Below are 14,306 nucleotides of genomic sequence, written 5' to 3'. Positions count from 1 at the left end.
CACACTTACTGTGAAAACATGTAGACAGATAAAGAAAGATATAGTGTGAAGTGAAATAAGCGCTTTGCACGCTACATGAGTTTCCTTTTCCCACACAAGGTGATGCTGAACAAATGTGATACTGAAGTGAAATGTGAGAATGTTAGCAAAAAAATAAATTATACATAATCCTTGCTGTCTAAATAATTGATCAGTTACGCATCAAATCATCAAAAGGACCATTAGGGATTAAAAAAAGAATTTTGCTCCAAGCTTCACAACTAATTAAAATGTTTTTATACACAATGAAAACGACTTAATAGGAAGTCATGTTTCTCTCATTGGCCTTTCAGTAATCCTTTAGAAATTGCTGCAAAATGTCTTGGAGTAGCCAGCAAAGTATGTGTGTGTGTGTGTGTGTGGGTGTGTGCACCTACTACAGAACAGTGCACGTGGGCGAAACAAGTACACAATTTGTGCTAACGTACAGAGATGCAGAAATTCATCTACTATCGTATCTCTGCGCGCCTGAAATGTGGTTATGTGTGGGTTGGATGGATGGTTGGTTGTGTGCGAGCTTGAACACACAGGCGTCTAAAAACAACCTCACCTCATTGGAAAATCATTTTCATGGTGCTCAGTCAAAAAGCTAAACCTGGGGAGTGTGTGGGAAGCTCTATATTTGACCCCCCTCCAGTAAGCCTTCACATCTCAGGGTCCAAACTGAGTATCCAGGCTGCTTTACATCCCTCCGGGCGAGGAACATAAGGAGGGATGGCAGGTCAAGTCCCTGCTCTCCTGATCAGCGAGAACAAGCCTGTGAGACTCTCATGGCAGCCGCTGATTGTTCTTGTGTGTGTGTGACTGTGTCAGTATGTGTGTGTGTGTGCAAATGAAAATAGACAGTAGAGTGAACTGGCATGGATTATGGAAAGAAGTCAGTCTTAAAAAAAAACTTGTCAAAAAGAAGAACAGAAGCTGAAAATCAAGAAAATGTGTGGAATATTATTCATAAAGAGAATAAGAGCAGGATTCACAATATTGATGTTTTTTTTTGTTTGTTTTTTTTACCCCCACACTAACACATCTTTCTCTCTCTCCGCTTTAAAGAAGAAATAAATCTGAGATTGAAAGAGAGCAAGGGCAAAGCTGGGGTGGGTGGGGTGTGGGGTGTGGGGTGCAGTGGGAGGGGGAGTTAAGTACAGCTAAAGCATACAGGTTGTTGTTCTCGCAGGGGAAATTCCTTTGGTGCTCCACTCTTTTCACTGAGGCAACAGGCTACTGACTTTGAACCACTTGGTGCTCCACAAAAGAAAAAGAGGTCCCTCTATTCTTATATTGGCAACCCCAGACTCTAATTCTTCACCGAGCCCACCCCCACAACCCCCTTCCCCTCACCAATCCAGACTCTCACGCACATTATTTCTCGACCACTCCGCTGCTGAATAGCTCACATATGGATTGAAGCTCTTTTCTCTAATTGGCCGGCCCGTGTGGCCGCCCAACCACTGAGACACAGCATGTGCGTGAGCAGCAGCGTGACATAAATACTGACCGCCACATCTAACGGGATACCACTAATTGCGGGGTGTCTGTATTACTTAAGTTGTTGTTGTGATTTGTGGCGGTGGTGACGTTTTTTTTTCAGCCCTGCTAACTTCAGCAGTTGTTCGTATTGGGTGGCATAGTTTCTATACTTGATTGAATTTACGGTCTGGAAATCAGGTCATGCTCTAAGGAGCTGAAGCCGGGCCTTCCAAAAATGTTCAGAGGGGGGAAAAGTACAAAATGAACAGATGCAAATTCTATCAAGCCTTGGTCAACAACGCTAATTCAGTTGTACAAGAGTTTGGGTGGAAAGTGTGTCACTCAGTGTCCTGCTTTGTGCTTGTCTTTCAGGCCACTTTTTGCCGGAGAGCCAGCGGAGCCCGCCTGAGGGAGCAGGAGAATGGAGAACAACATGTAACCCATCAGCGCGCCTCCGTCGACAGCATGCTTCACCTCCACCGGACCTTAGTGCTCTGCTTCTGGTGTTCCTTGCTACTTCACAGGCAGGCTGTAGCTGACGAAGAGGCCTTCTGGGGACCGACGCCGCCTCGAGAAAACCCGTCTGAAAACAAGTCAAGATGGTTTTGGACACCGTCTCTGCCAAAGATGCCATCCCTTCCCTCACTGCCGTTCAACATCCCCTTCATGGGCAGCTCGGACACTAAAGACGAGGCTGATGTGTTGACCGCAGCTACAGCCGAGGTGGTCACAGAACAGATCGATCATTTGCAGGACTCTGGTTCAGGAGAGGGGAGCTATTCTGAGGCATCTGAACCATCCACCGCTTCAACCCGGGTTCCTCTAACCGGCGTGGCGAAGATAAGAACCGAATCACTTCCCACAGGGACATCGGATTCTCCATACAGCAGCATAGCGCAGACCGACAATGATACTCTTGTTCCAGGCTCCCACTCTCCCACAAGCAGCTCTATCAGAAGCGCTCTGTTCACCAACAGTCCCACCAGCACGAACGCTCCTGAACAAAATGCAACACATACCCGCCCACCGCAGGGCACCACACGAGCAGCTGGGCCCAGCATGGAAGCCACCACACAACACCTCCCAGAGGAAAACACTGATAAAGAGGTGGCCGAAGATTTTGCAGGAGAGATTACTTCAACGATAGCGCCAGAGACTACAGTTCCCACTGCCTTGACGTGGGCAGCAGCCCGAACCACCACGACAAATCCAGGATTAGTAGAGACCACGCTGCCCAGCAGACTCCCCCCGAGGCCCGTTACCCCCACTACACCATCAGAAACCACATCAGACAGGAAAGCCCAAGGCTCGACTGTCAGTATTACCCTTCGCACTGAAAAGGCAGAGACCGATTTGCCTTTCTTCGAGGCCAGGTCGGGACCTGTGGAGGAACGGCGGGGGGTGATCACGACTGCCATGGGAATTGATCACAGACAAGCGCTGGAATCCATAACAAGCACAACTCAGAGCCAAAGGGTTAACTTTCCAATAGCAGGAGGTAAGCAAAGTAAAACAAATCAATATTTGCTGGATCGACTCAATAGATGTGATCAATCATGTGCGGACAGGTCTTAAGTGTTCAATGGGGAGGTCTGCGAGAAGGTTGCAGACAGCTCGGCATGATCGGTGACATTTCTGACATGGTAAATTGACAAAGGTCTGCGATTAGCATAAATCCAGATCTTGTTGAAACCGTGTCAACACACAGTCTGGAATCAACATTAACATGACAGCGCCGGTGAGTTATGTGTGGAAAACTTAGCTTGCGGAGCGTAGCGCTGCCGGGTTTCTAATGCACAGACGTTAGCTCCGACCACTAATCCCGAGGATACATATATCACGGAGAAATGGCAGCCTGCAGGGATGGATGGTTGCTCCACAATACGGTAATCAAAAGTGTTTGAACCATCTACCAAAGAATGTGACATCTTTATTATATTTCCAGAGCATGATTCTCTCCAACGTTGAGCAGAGGGGATTAAATCACCACAATCTGGTTTGTGTCTAAAAAAAGCTTTAACCACATGTGCTGTTGTTTACTGGCCTCGTCCACACCTTTAGCTAATTTCGCATTTCACAATCACAGCCATAGAAAAATTCCTACCATTCCTTTAACAGTCTATAATGAGTTTCCCAGCTACAGGTTCCCTCCAGCATTGCATAATATGCCATTATGACAGAGAATGGAAGGAAATAGTATTTGATTAAATGCTGCTCAGTGGTGGCGGTGGGGGTTTTGTACTCTACTCTTCACAATAAGGTAAAGATGATGAGCAGCAGGAGCCACCGGTAGCATGTGCATTTCAAGAGACTTTTGACAGCCCACTCTCTTCTTCATAATGGCCCATCCCCCTCCCTGAAGACGTGGTGGCGGTCTGGTGTCTGTATGCTTAATGAGGCTTCAGAGGTAGGTCCTCCTCCTCCTCCTCCTCTTCCTTCTCCCAACGACAGACACATTCATCATGTAGGGTCAAAGGTCGGGCTCGGAAAATGATGAGTCGATTATTCTCAGGCAGGGGAGCTTCAGTGTACATCTGATAAAACCAGGATTGCGTGGTGGATGGATGCAGATAGTAGTGTCTGCGATATTCACTCAACATGCATAACGACAGCTTGCTTGTGCGCATCAGTTAGCGTCTATATGCTAATGGCGCCATCTCATCATAAAATGGCTATTATATCAAATATTAGAGACATGCAGTGATTTTCAAACCACATTGGCTGTTTTTTTTAATATCTTTTGAGTGGCTTGACATACTGTACAGTAAGCAACATCATCTCAAGGTCCATGCAGTAGCAGCACTGGAGGTCTTGAAATTGATATTTTTCAGAAACACTTATAATTCATGTGTCAATCAAAATGTCTAGGCTACTAAGTGTTTCTTTTCAAGGTCAAGACTTGATCTTGATATTCAGACTTTTAAAGGTAGCAATGAATTCTGCTACAATGCCAAAATACACATTAGCAGCTCTGTACTCTCAGAAAAAGGTTGGTTTTGTTTTGTTTTTCCTGTATCCACATCACTGTTAGTGTTTTCACACTGAAACTGAAACCGATGGATTTAATGTTGTGTCTGCGGTTGCCCAGTGTTGTGTCTGCGATCGCTCTCAGTTGTGTTTCGGTGCGACGGAAAAGATAGAGGGGCTTGGCCTGGGTGGTGGAGGGGCGGAGGAGGAGGAGGAGGAGGGTCTGCTCTGCTGTGGCTGCTGCGTATCAGTATTCTGAGCGCACACTCAGCGAAACCACCACCTCTCCTGTGGGACCATCCGCTCGCCAGTCGCTCTTCATGGATGCTGAACATGCTCCTTGCCATTTAGCCCCCCCCGCACCACCACCGCCGCCACCACCTCCTCCCTTTCCTGTTCCCCTCCAATCTTCATGCTCCTGTACAAACACAAATCCCTGTCACTTTTTTTTATTTTTTTCCAGCGGACAGACATGTCAGCTGTGAGTGCTTTGAAGGGTGAAAATGTCCTGACAGGGATGAAAGAGGCTCGTCCTTATCAAAGAGGGATGGAAAAGCCCCAAAGAATACAGTGCTTTCAGTCTATTTGTTGTACTATTACACTAGAGTTTTGCCGTGTTTAAGCGATTACACCTTGCCAAAGGACACAGGAGGAGACTAATAAGAAAATGAAAAGCACGACATCTCCGCATTATCATACATTAATCCCAACGTGAACATTATATCTGCGTGAACACATAGATTCAGGGTGAAACGTTTCCCTGCTAGAGGTGTCGAACATCCTCACAGACCACACAAACGGGTGGTGTGTTTTCATTGATCTAGAGGCTGTTTGCAATGTGACACTGCCCTTCAGGAGGCTGTCAGGTGTACATATATATATTTATATTAAAAAAAACAGCAGCGCTCTGCATCTATGTCAAATCCTCTACTCAGGGACACTTCAACATCCGATAGCAAAGGCAATTACAAGAACAGAGAGGAGGGGAAAAAGGGAACTGAGGGTGGAGGCTGATGAGATGCGGGGGATGAAAATGTAGGTTTTTCTGAACCATCAAAGCCACTGCTGTAAATTTTCTTCTAAAAACCAATCCCTTCTTTCCCCTTCCTCCCCCTCATGTCCATTACTCTCTGCTTTACTAATAGGCAGCGTCGAGGCTGGACCCTTAACTTGTCCCATTAATACCTGCAAGGATATATTGTCTCAGTGATCCAAGCTCTGTACCACACAGCTTAAGTGTTGCTATTGACGGATTAATTGATAATGGAAATGGATTTACAGGCACAGCGTGTGACAGGAATATCTGATGCCCTTCTACAGGATTTATATAGTAACTAGAATGACCGACTCTAGCTGCCTGCCTCCGCTGCTCAGGCTGGTTTCAGGGTTACATCCCTGTTTATTCAGAATCAGATAAAAGGAGGTCAGCATGACCTTGACGTATGACCCCCAAAGTCTAATCGGGTTGTCCTTGAGTTCAAGTGGATATTTGTGCCGAATCTGAAGTGATTCCTTTTAAGGACTACGGGAGATATTACGTTCAAAAGGCCCAAATCATGTTTTTTGAGGTCAAAGTGACCTTTGACCACCAAAAACCTTTTATCCAAGTGAAGGCTTTTACCAAATCTGAAGAACGTCCCGCAAGGCGTTACAGAGATTTTGCATTCTTCACCAGGCCATAATCTTGTTCTGTGAGGTCACGGTGACCTTCAACTTTAACACCGACCACCAAAACCTAACTAGTCCATCCTTGAGTCCAAGTGAATGATTCAAGCTGTTCCTAAGATGTCACCTTCACAAGGACAGGACTGTGTTTTCTGAGGTCACCACATTCTTGACCGTTGACCCCCAAAATCTAATCAGTTCATCAGTAAGTTTGAAGAAGCTCCACCAAGGCCTCCACTGAGATAAATTATGCTAATCTTCTTTCTTTAACCAGACGCTCCATGAGTTTTAGGAACTGGACAGATTCAGCCTGTTTGTATTTAAGATTAGACTGAGCTCAGCCTGAATGAACCTCAGAAAATGACCTGCCTGATGCAAATATTATTATACAACAATCAGGGGTTTTCACTCATTTAGACTTAATAGAGTAACAGAGTTAGAAATGTCATGAAATCCTCGCTAACTATCCTAGAAACGAGCCAAAGCAGCAACAACATGATGCAACTTTGTGCAAGTAGATAAAGATTTTTTTAAAAAGCTGAGCCAACTAAGCTCTGTCTCATTTTTATGCATCTGATTATGAGCATCCAGCTCTCCGCCGCACTTCCTGTTATTCCTTATCACTCTGAGCTCATCATCTCAGCACCGTCCTTTTGCTTTCCACCACTGGAAGCCGAGGATAATAAAGAGTTCCTGAAACACTGCACAAATTGAGTAACTATACCGCACCAAAATGGCCGTCATTAGAGGCCAGGGATGAAAGCCAAACTTTCATTTTGTGGACTCATGAAGAAATTGAGTCGTATTGATTCACAGCCTGAGGGGGAGCAAGACACAGAGAAAGAGAGCGAGATTCTTCTCGCAGCGCATCTACATTATAGGGAAGCATACTTAAAGATGATGACGACAGAGGGAAATTTATGTATGCACTAATTAGGCAGAAAGCAAAATGATAATTCAGCACTAATGTGGAAGGTTGAGCTGTTCATTAGGTAAAATGGAGATGTTCCGCTCAGCTCACGCCTCCTGCTCTCATCTCTCTTTTTTGCTTTTATTTTGCTCCGTCAGCAGCCGCCAGCCAGCCGGCCGGATTGTAAATAACTGGTCACCATGACTTTTTTCTTGTGATGTTCTAAAGAGACGAGTCTGTTTGCATGCGAGAGAGCGAGTGACTGCACCTGTTTACCGTCCCGGCCGTGTCTCATCTGTAGCTGATCTTGTTAGATGCTGCTCTGCAGGTATCAGCTGATCTGGCCACTGATGTGCAGCGTCGCCCTCCAAGCCGCTCAACAACTGAAATATATACTAACTAAAAATCCAATACCTTGTCCTCGATACATTTTTGAGGTTTTTCAAATCAAAATACCACAGTGCTGTAAATTCAGCAAGCCCTGGTTGGATTTGCTTTCAATAACTTTGGACTTTGAGTTGGAGTCATGAATCTCACCTTGGAATTTCCTTGTGAGGAATTGTGGCTTGACTCAGACTTTTCCCAAACACCAGCTGTGGAGTATTGCATGTGCACGTGTCTAAAAGCCCAGTATTCATCTCTGTCACTCATTCATCTCCCCCTCCTCCCAGCTCAGATATATATCCAGCTGTGTGGAGGCCAACGCTACAATAAAGTGAGCAGATTCCACTTTTAAATTTTCTTTTACTCGAGCCCTCTCGTGTGACCTAGATTATAAGATCGCTTGCATTGCCTCGTAGCTGTTATGTTTTGTTTTGTTTCTCTTTTTCTAACTCATTATTCCTCCCACTAGACTTACGCTTCTGTATCTTTTATTAATATTAATTTTGAAGCCATAAACTAACACACAGCAGCACCTGGTGGCCCTGCTTTCATCACAGTCAGTTCATCAGTTTGTTTCCCCCTTCGACAGGCTCTGGTGCCTCATTTGTTTGTAACTGCTGCACTGGAGGACACACAAACCCTGTGCACAGAGGCCTGACTGTGAAAACATATTTTGTGAGTTGCACCAAAGGGAGAAGAGAATGAAGCAGCTCTGTCATGTCGCCATTATCTCATCCCCCCTCTCTTGTCTCTTTTGTCTTTTTTTTCTTTAATGGAAAACCTCTCCTTGTTTACCTCCCTAAGACATTGATGATTTAACAAGGAGTCAGGATTTGTGCTGGATACACCCATGCACACACACACATACACACACATCAGGATGTCAATGTAATTAGACTACAGAGGGCCAGACTACTGTGCAATGGATGACTGGCTACAACTAAGTGGATGATAGGCCGATCCATTTGACAGAACTGGGTTAAGAAATATAGTCCCTCCATTCTGTGCAGTGTGAAGTCACAGACATGCTGCGAGCAGAGAGGTTAACAGACAGGGTTAAACTTTCTCTTCCCGAGCTCCAGACTTGCTAATCTGTGTTTCCCAGACTCACTCCGGTAGGCAGTTATACGGGTGTTTGTGTGCGCCGCTTTAAAAATTGTATTCCTGATCCGCTTTGAGATGGCTCACAGGTTAAATTGCACGTGTCTTCCCAGAGCCGCCGGGCAAAGAGGATAAGGAGGATGAGGAGGCTGAGGAAGGTGTGGTTCCTACAGCTGCAGACGGGGATGCTGACACCGGGAGGTTGGCAGACATCTCCTCCACGCCGTCCGCTAAGCCGCTGACAACAACCCCGCCACCGAGCACAGGTGAGCAAACGCATCCCTTAAGACGTAAACAAACACTCAGAGCTTAGGAATGTTTAAAAAGCGTGAGCCGGCAAACGTTAGGAGGACGACTGAAAGGGAACCGCATGCTGCTCGTCTTCATGAGACGTCCTGTAGTTTGTTTCAGTATCTGTAAATCTGTCAGAGGACTAGAGGGGAAACAATTACCCTGCATCCTTTGCCTGAAGCTATTAATTGCTTCCAAAGGGAGGAGAAAACTGCTCATTCAAGCTGTGATGTGGGAGAACGGAGGAGACAGGAAACAATGGCCACCTGACAAACAAACTCTGTTCCCTGTACACTTGGAGACAGATAATCATTGATCAGTGACAACAGCCGCTTTTAAAAAAGCAAAAGAAAAAACACATAAGTATTGATTTAGTGCTGGCAACAACAGGAGAGACCTTTAAAATGAATTGTTACAATAAATAAACTATTATTAGTGTGTTTATTAAGGCAGGATGTCCTGTCCTGTGGCTCTTACTACTGTATGTTATTACTGTACAAATGTGATATTTAGATGAAACCTAAATGCATTATTTACAAATAAAGAAGATGAAAATACAAAGACGTTAAAATCGGAAATATTCTATATTATTGGATTTAATGGCCACAATACATTTGGTGATTCATTGTAGTGAAGAAATATGTCGAAAGGTACAATTAAATGTCTTATTTGTGTATACGAACAACAATACAACACAGAGAAATAAGATATTTGAGGCTTTATCTACACAAACAAACAAAATGCTGCTTTCTTTTCTCTGGATTTGTTGATGGAGTGTCAGCAGATTTATTATCAAAACAAAATCAATAACTAGTCTCATAATTCCCCCATTGAATAAAGTATCAATGGAGAAATCCTCCTGTAATAGTATGGCTTTACGTGTTTATTAAAAGATCCACTCTTGGCCCAGTTCACAGGAGCAGATGTAGCCCATATTACCTCTCCCAGAATAGCAGATGTTGTCAAGTGAATTTCAAAAATAGACCTGTCAAATGTGCCACTCGCTGACGACGGTGCTACGGGGCCCTGCAGCTCGCTGTGCCACGTTTGGTGTGAGCGAGAAAGACAATGATGATGTTACTAAGTCTGGGAATCTGCAATTTCAATGCGCCGACCCCGAAGCAAGAACAATATCAGCTGCTCGTAAACAGATTTACAGTCGTCACACACCCGCTTCCCCAGATTTGCTTCCACTGACCCCCGGCACGCACGCCTGAGCTTTCACCAAATTGCTTTTTGTGAGGTGAGCCAAATTGACGATGAAGGCAATCAGACGAAGACTACACGGAGCTTTTAGTGTCATGAATCAACATGCAGCCAATTAAAGATGAGCATGTGGGGCTGCAGCATAACATCAGAGGAGTCCTTCACCTTTATTACCTCAGCTGCTTTACAGGTTTGGGTGCTTCAGGGGACGCTTTTTAATATTTACTAGCAAAACCCAATGAAATTAAGACATAAATACAGCCCCCCGTGCACTTAGTGTTCCCTCTAAATGGGACAACTCCTCAGAAGAAATGATCCATGGAGCTCAAACTCCCAAGTCTTGCCCTCAGAGGACTTTTGCTTTCAGTCCGTCCACTGTACTGTAGATGTGTCAGCTGTCCCAACCCCGGGAGACTCGTTCCCACAGGAATGTGTCAGATGACCGAGCAGCGCGCAGCAGAACGTAACGCTCTGATCCATCCTTGCACTGCAGCAGCCACCACCAACCACATACCACCACATACCAACTCCCCCCCACCACCCTCCTCTGTCCATAGCACCAGCTCAGATGCGACATTTATCGACATGCGTGAGGCAACGAAACATGACACTAATTCAATACCCGTCACGTTTTCCACTCGGCACTGACTCAGTGGCATCCCTTATTGGCTCCTGCCCTGGAAAAGTCAAAACAAACCTACCCCACCTATTTTATCAGCAGCCCCCACATTCAAAACGCCTGCAGCTGTGTGTTTGTTTTACACTCCGGCCACAGTTCCCACACTGCTTACTGTCTGTATTGATAGGAAGACACTGTCGAGTCGAACAGAGCAGGTTCATGAGAGAACTGACATAATTAAAGCCCTCCTTTTGTGCTGCTAATTTTAGATGAAACACATTAAACCCTGTTTATTTTCTCCAACACAACACCTGAGTATCAGTGAGACTTGCTTTCATGCATCTCATGCTGAGGTTTGACTAAAGAAGTTTTCACATTAATATTTCAGTGCCCTGCTTCTGGTAATGATTATTGCAGTCATTGACTAATATGTCGATCATTAGCAATGTTAAAGGCACAGTACTAACAATGGGTATGTCGGTCAGTCGGTCAGTCTTTAGCCTGGACTGAAGTCTCGTGTCAACAAGCAGATGGATTGTCACGAAACTTGGTAAAAATGTTCTTGTTTTGTACGTGATGGATCCCAATGACTTTGCCCTGACCTTCCCTTGGTGCTACAATGAGAAAATGTGAGCAAGCTAAAATGCTAAGCTAAACCAAGACAATGAACAAAGCAAAGAATTACTAAACATCAACATGTTAGCTTAGCCGCTGTGAGCATGTTGTATGCACGGCCTCACACAGCCACTAGCTTAGCATTTAATCAATTAATTCAGGCTTTAACAATCCAAGGTCCATCTATTGTCTTTACCATTTATCCATTTAATTATTGTGAGTGGGCTGGAGCCAATCCAAGGTTTCCCCCTTTACAGGTCCCCAGTCTATCTCAGGGCTAACACAAACACAAACACTCACTCATATTCACACCTATGAGCAATCTAGTGACATCAATTATCAGTGTTTACCTTATATTCACATTTATAAATTATATGGTGCGTGTGGGAGGTCCAGACACCGACTCTGCAGTAAATCAGCCGCTGTGTTTAGAAAGCGGTCAGTCCTTCCTGGCAAATTAAATAGAATATGGAACGGGATGTTTAGCTCATTTGCTGAAGTGACTTAATGGCTGTACAGCTTGTACTTTCCTGGCAGAACAAAAGCATTAATGTGACTGTGTGACAAATGATCTGAATGTACTCAACCCTCCTCTTCTGCCATATTTGCACTTGCACAGTATAGCCCAGCGTGATGCTGAAGGATCACTCTTTAAAAAAAGATGCAAAAAGGAACCAGGGTTTCACTTTTTGTTTAAGATTCTTCAGGGCTTAATTAAAAAGAAGCTAAAAAAAAAGACACTTATAAAAAGTCCCTAGTCTGTTTTTCCTCCTGTTGAGGACATTATTAAGCTTCAAAAGACAGTTCAAGATGTCTGAAATAAAAGTGCTGCGTCACGCTACAGTAAAAGATGCACTGGCAGCTGGCCGTGGGGTCATATTTCCCTGAGTTTGACATTTTCATAACAACCTGGGACTGTGAATCAGCTCTGGGGGGGTTAGGAGACGAATGAGGAAAAATTATAAAGCCTTCCACAACAACAGGCAGACAGCAGCGGAAAACGCTGAAGCTTATGCTCAGGCACTTGTGTAAATCCTCCTGCCACTCATGGGGATATGAGGCAGAAAAGAGAGCGTGGCTTTGTTGGGGTTCTCAAGTACGGCGAGCATCAACAGTAACACAAAATACAAGTACAGATAGATACTGTCCCCCGAAAAAAGATGAGCACATAGCAAAAGACAGTAACATTAATCCATGTGAAAGGCCCTCAGGCAGTCTGAATCTCAGTGTCATCACTGTTAAAAGCAAACGTGCATAGTCAAGGCTTTCACTCTCCTGCTGCTGCTGCTGCAGAACTACCCGTTACACATGTTCAACATAATGGAAGCAGCAGCTACACTTGTGTCGACACAAATGGAAAAGAGAGGCCAGCAGAGGAAGAAAACACAAAAAACAAGGGGAAGAGACTTGTAAAATCCAGGGCACTCAAAGGGGAATAGTGGCGTTTTGCTACAAAAAACTGTCCCAGTTTAAAAATAACAAACCCACCTATGGGAGGTTCCACTTCTTGTAGGCTGGTGTTGAAGGAAAATCATAAACAAAACAGTGAATGAGGGGACCGTCCGGGACAGGGTGGGATGGGAAACGCAAAAATACAAGCAATAAAAGTACATTAAAAGACATAAAAAACAAAAACACTAGACCACTCAAATTCTACTTTTAGTTTTACTCAGGACACAAATTAGACATCCTCAATCTATACGCAAAAAATCAAGGTTTTTGTGGTGGTGACGTCTGCACATTTAAGTTCTTAAACTGGCACATAACATGACCACAGGATATGATGCATTCCCCAGACGTCGTCTCACTTGAGTCACAAAAAAATAAGTCACGAAGCTCACACAAAAAACATTGCAAAAATATGTTCATGAGTGTAGACTAAACCAGCCTGCTGTGTGATTTACTACGCTGTCGGTTTATCCTGTTAATTTGTCCCCGTCTCTGTGGTCCATTATAGCACCTGGCTCTTCATGGAGGAGTGATCGGCTCTGATAAGCCTGCAGCAAAATGACTGATGTGCCTGTGTGTGTGTCTGCAAAATGACAGAAATAAAATTACAAGCTGCTCCTGCTGCATTTGGCTACTTCGTTTTTCAAGATTTTATTAAAGTTAAAGTCTCCAAACAGGCATGGGATGATGGTTATGTTTTTAGGAAAAGACACTAAAACTGATACTGAAGCAGACGCCGGGAGACTAAAAACATTGTTTGCCTCTTTGCCAATCTGTGAGCCATTATGCTGCATGACAAGCGACTTGGGCTATGTTGCATTCAAGTCCTCCTCCCCGTAGTAATTGTGCAGCATAAACATGTACGCCGCAGATGACACGCTTTGCAGGCGTCTCTGTAATGTTCACGCAAACACATACATGCGTGGCTATGCCTTAATTTCCAAAGCTAAACCACTCAGAAGCTTCCATTTCCTTCACAGCACTAACACATGTCTAACACAATCAAAATTAACTGTGCTCGCATGGAAACTCCAGATGGCTTACGTAATGCAAGAGAAACTAGCTGTGTGGTTGTGAGTGGGCTGATCTCACACACACACACTCACACACACACTCACACACACATACGCCTCCTCTTCTGGGCCCTGCTCAGTTTGAAGTTGCATTCTTACAAGCTTTTAAATGGGATTAGCACATTAGGGCGGAAAGCACTCTTTCACTACGTTGGACATGAGCCAGTTTTTTTCCTAGCTCTGATAGTTTAAACATTGATTACATGCGGATGTGTATTCTCACCAGTGGATTATTAGTATTCTTTTAAGTAATCGTCTCCCTTTTTAACCCTCTATGGTACGCACTATGATGCCAGTGGGGAAAAAAATGGAGTGTTTTTATGTCTCAAAATAGACTAAATAAACATAATCTAAAGACATTTTTAAAAAATGATTTATTTTTGGAAGTTTTTGGGGTTTGTTGCTTGTAGGCAACATTGTACCATTACGGTTCGTCATATACTGTATTAGAAACACCAGTCTCTGTAGACTTTCACCTTCACTGGCCTCATCCTCATCCCAATTCTCATTCTCATCTTCC

General features: G+C 44.4%; 1 protein-coding gene across 1 annotated transcript in view; it reads left to right on the top strand.

The window, feature by feature from the left end:
- The first annotated feature begins 1,884 nt into the window (after positions 1–1,884).
- The window catches only part of prrt4b (proline rich transmembrane protein 4b), a 16,807-nt gene continuing 4,385 nt past the window's right edge, over positions 1,885–14,306 (top strand). Inside the window, exons 1-2 of the mRNA XM_085768908.1 lie at positions 1,885–3,004; positions 8,647–8,799. Coding sequence (XP_085625034.1) covers positions 1,972–3,004; positions 8,647–8,799 — 1,186 coding nt within the window. The 5' untranslated portion in view covers positions 1,885–1,971. The remainder of the gene's footprint in view (positions 3,005–8,646; positions 8,800–14,306) is intronic.

The sequence above is a fragment of the Trachurus japonicus genome, chromosome 23, assembly GCF_045865225.1.
Source record: "Trachurus japonicus isolate A0001 chromosome 23, Traja_1.0".
In the NCBI taxonomy this organism is placed as follows: Eukaryota; Metazoa; Chordata; class Actinopteri; order Carangiformes; family Carangidae; genus Trachurus; species Trachurus japonicus.
Note: the sequence above shows the minus strand (reverse complement) of the source record. Positions and strands in the feature narration are given on the sequence as shown.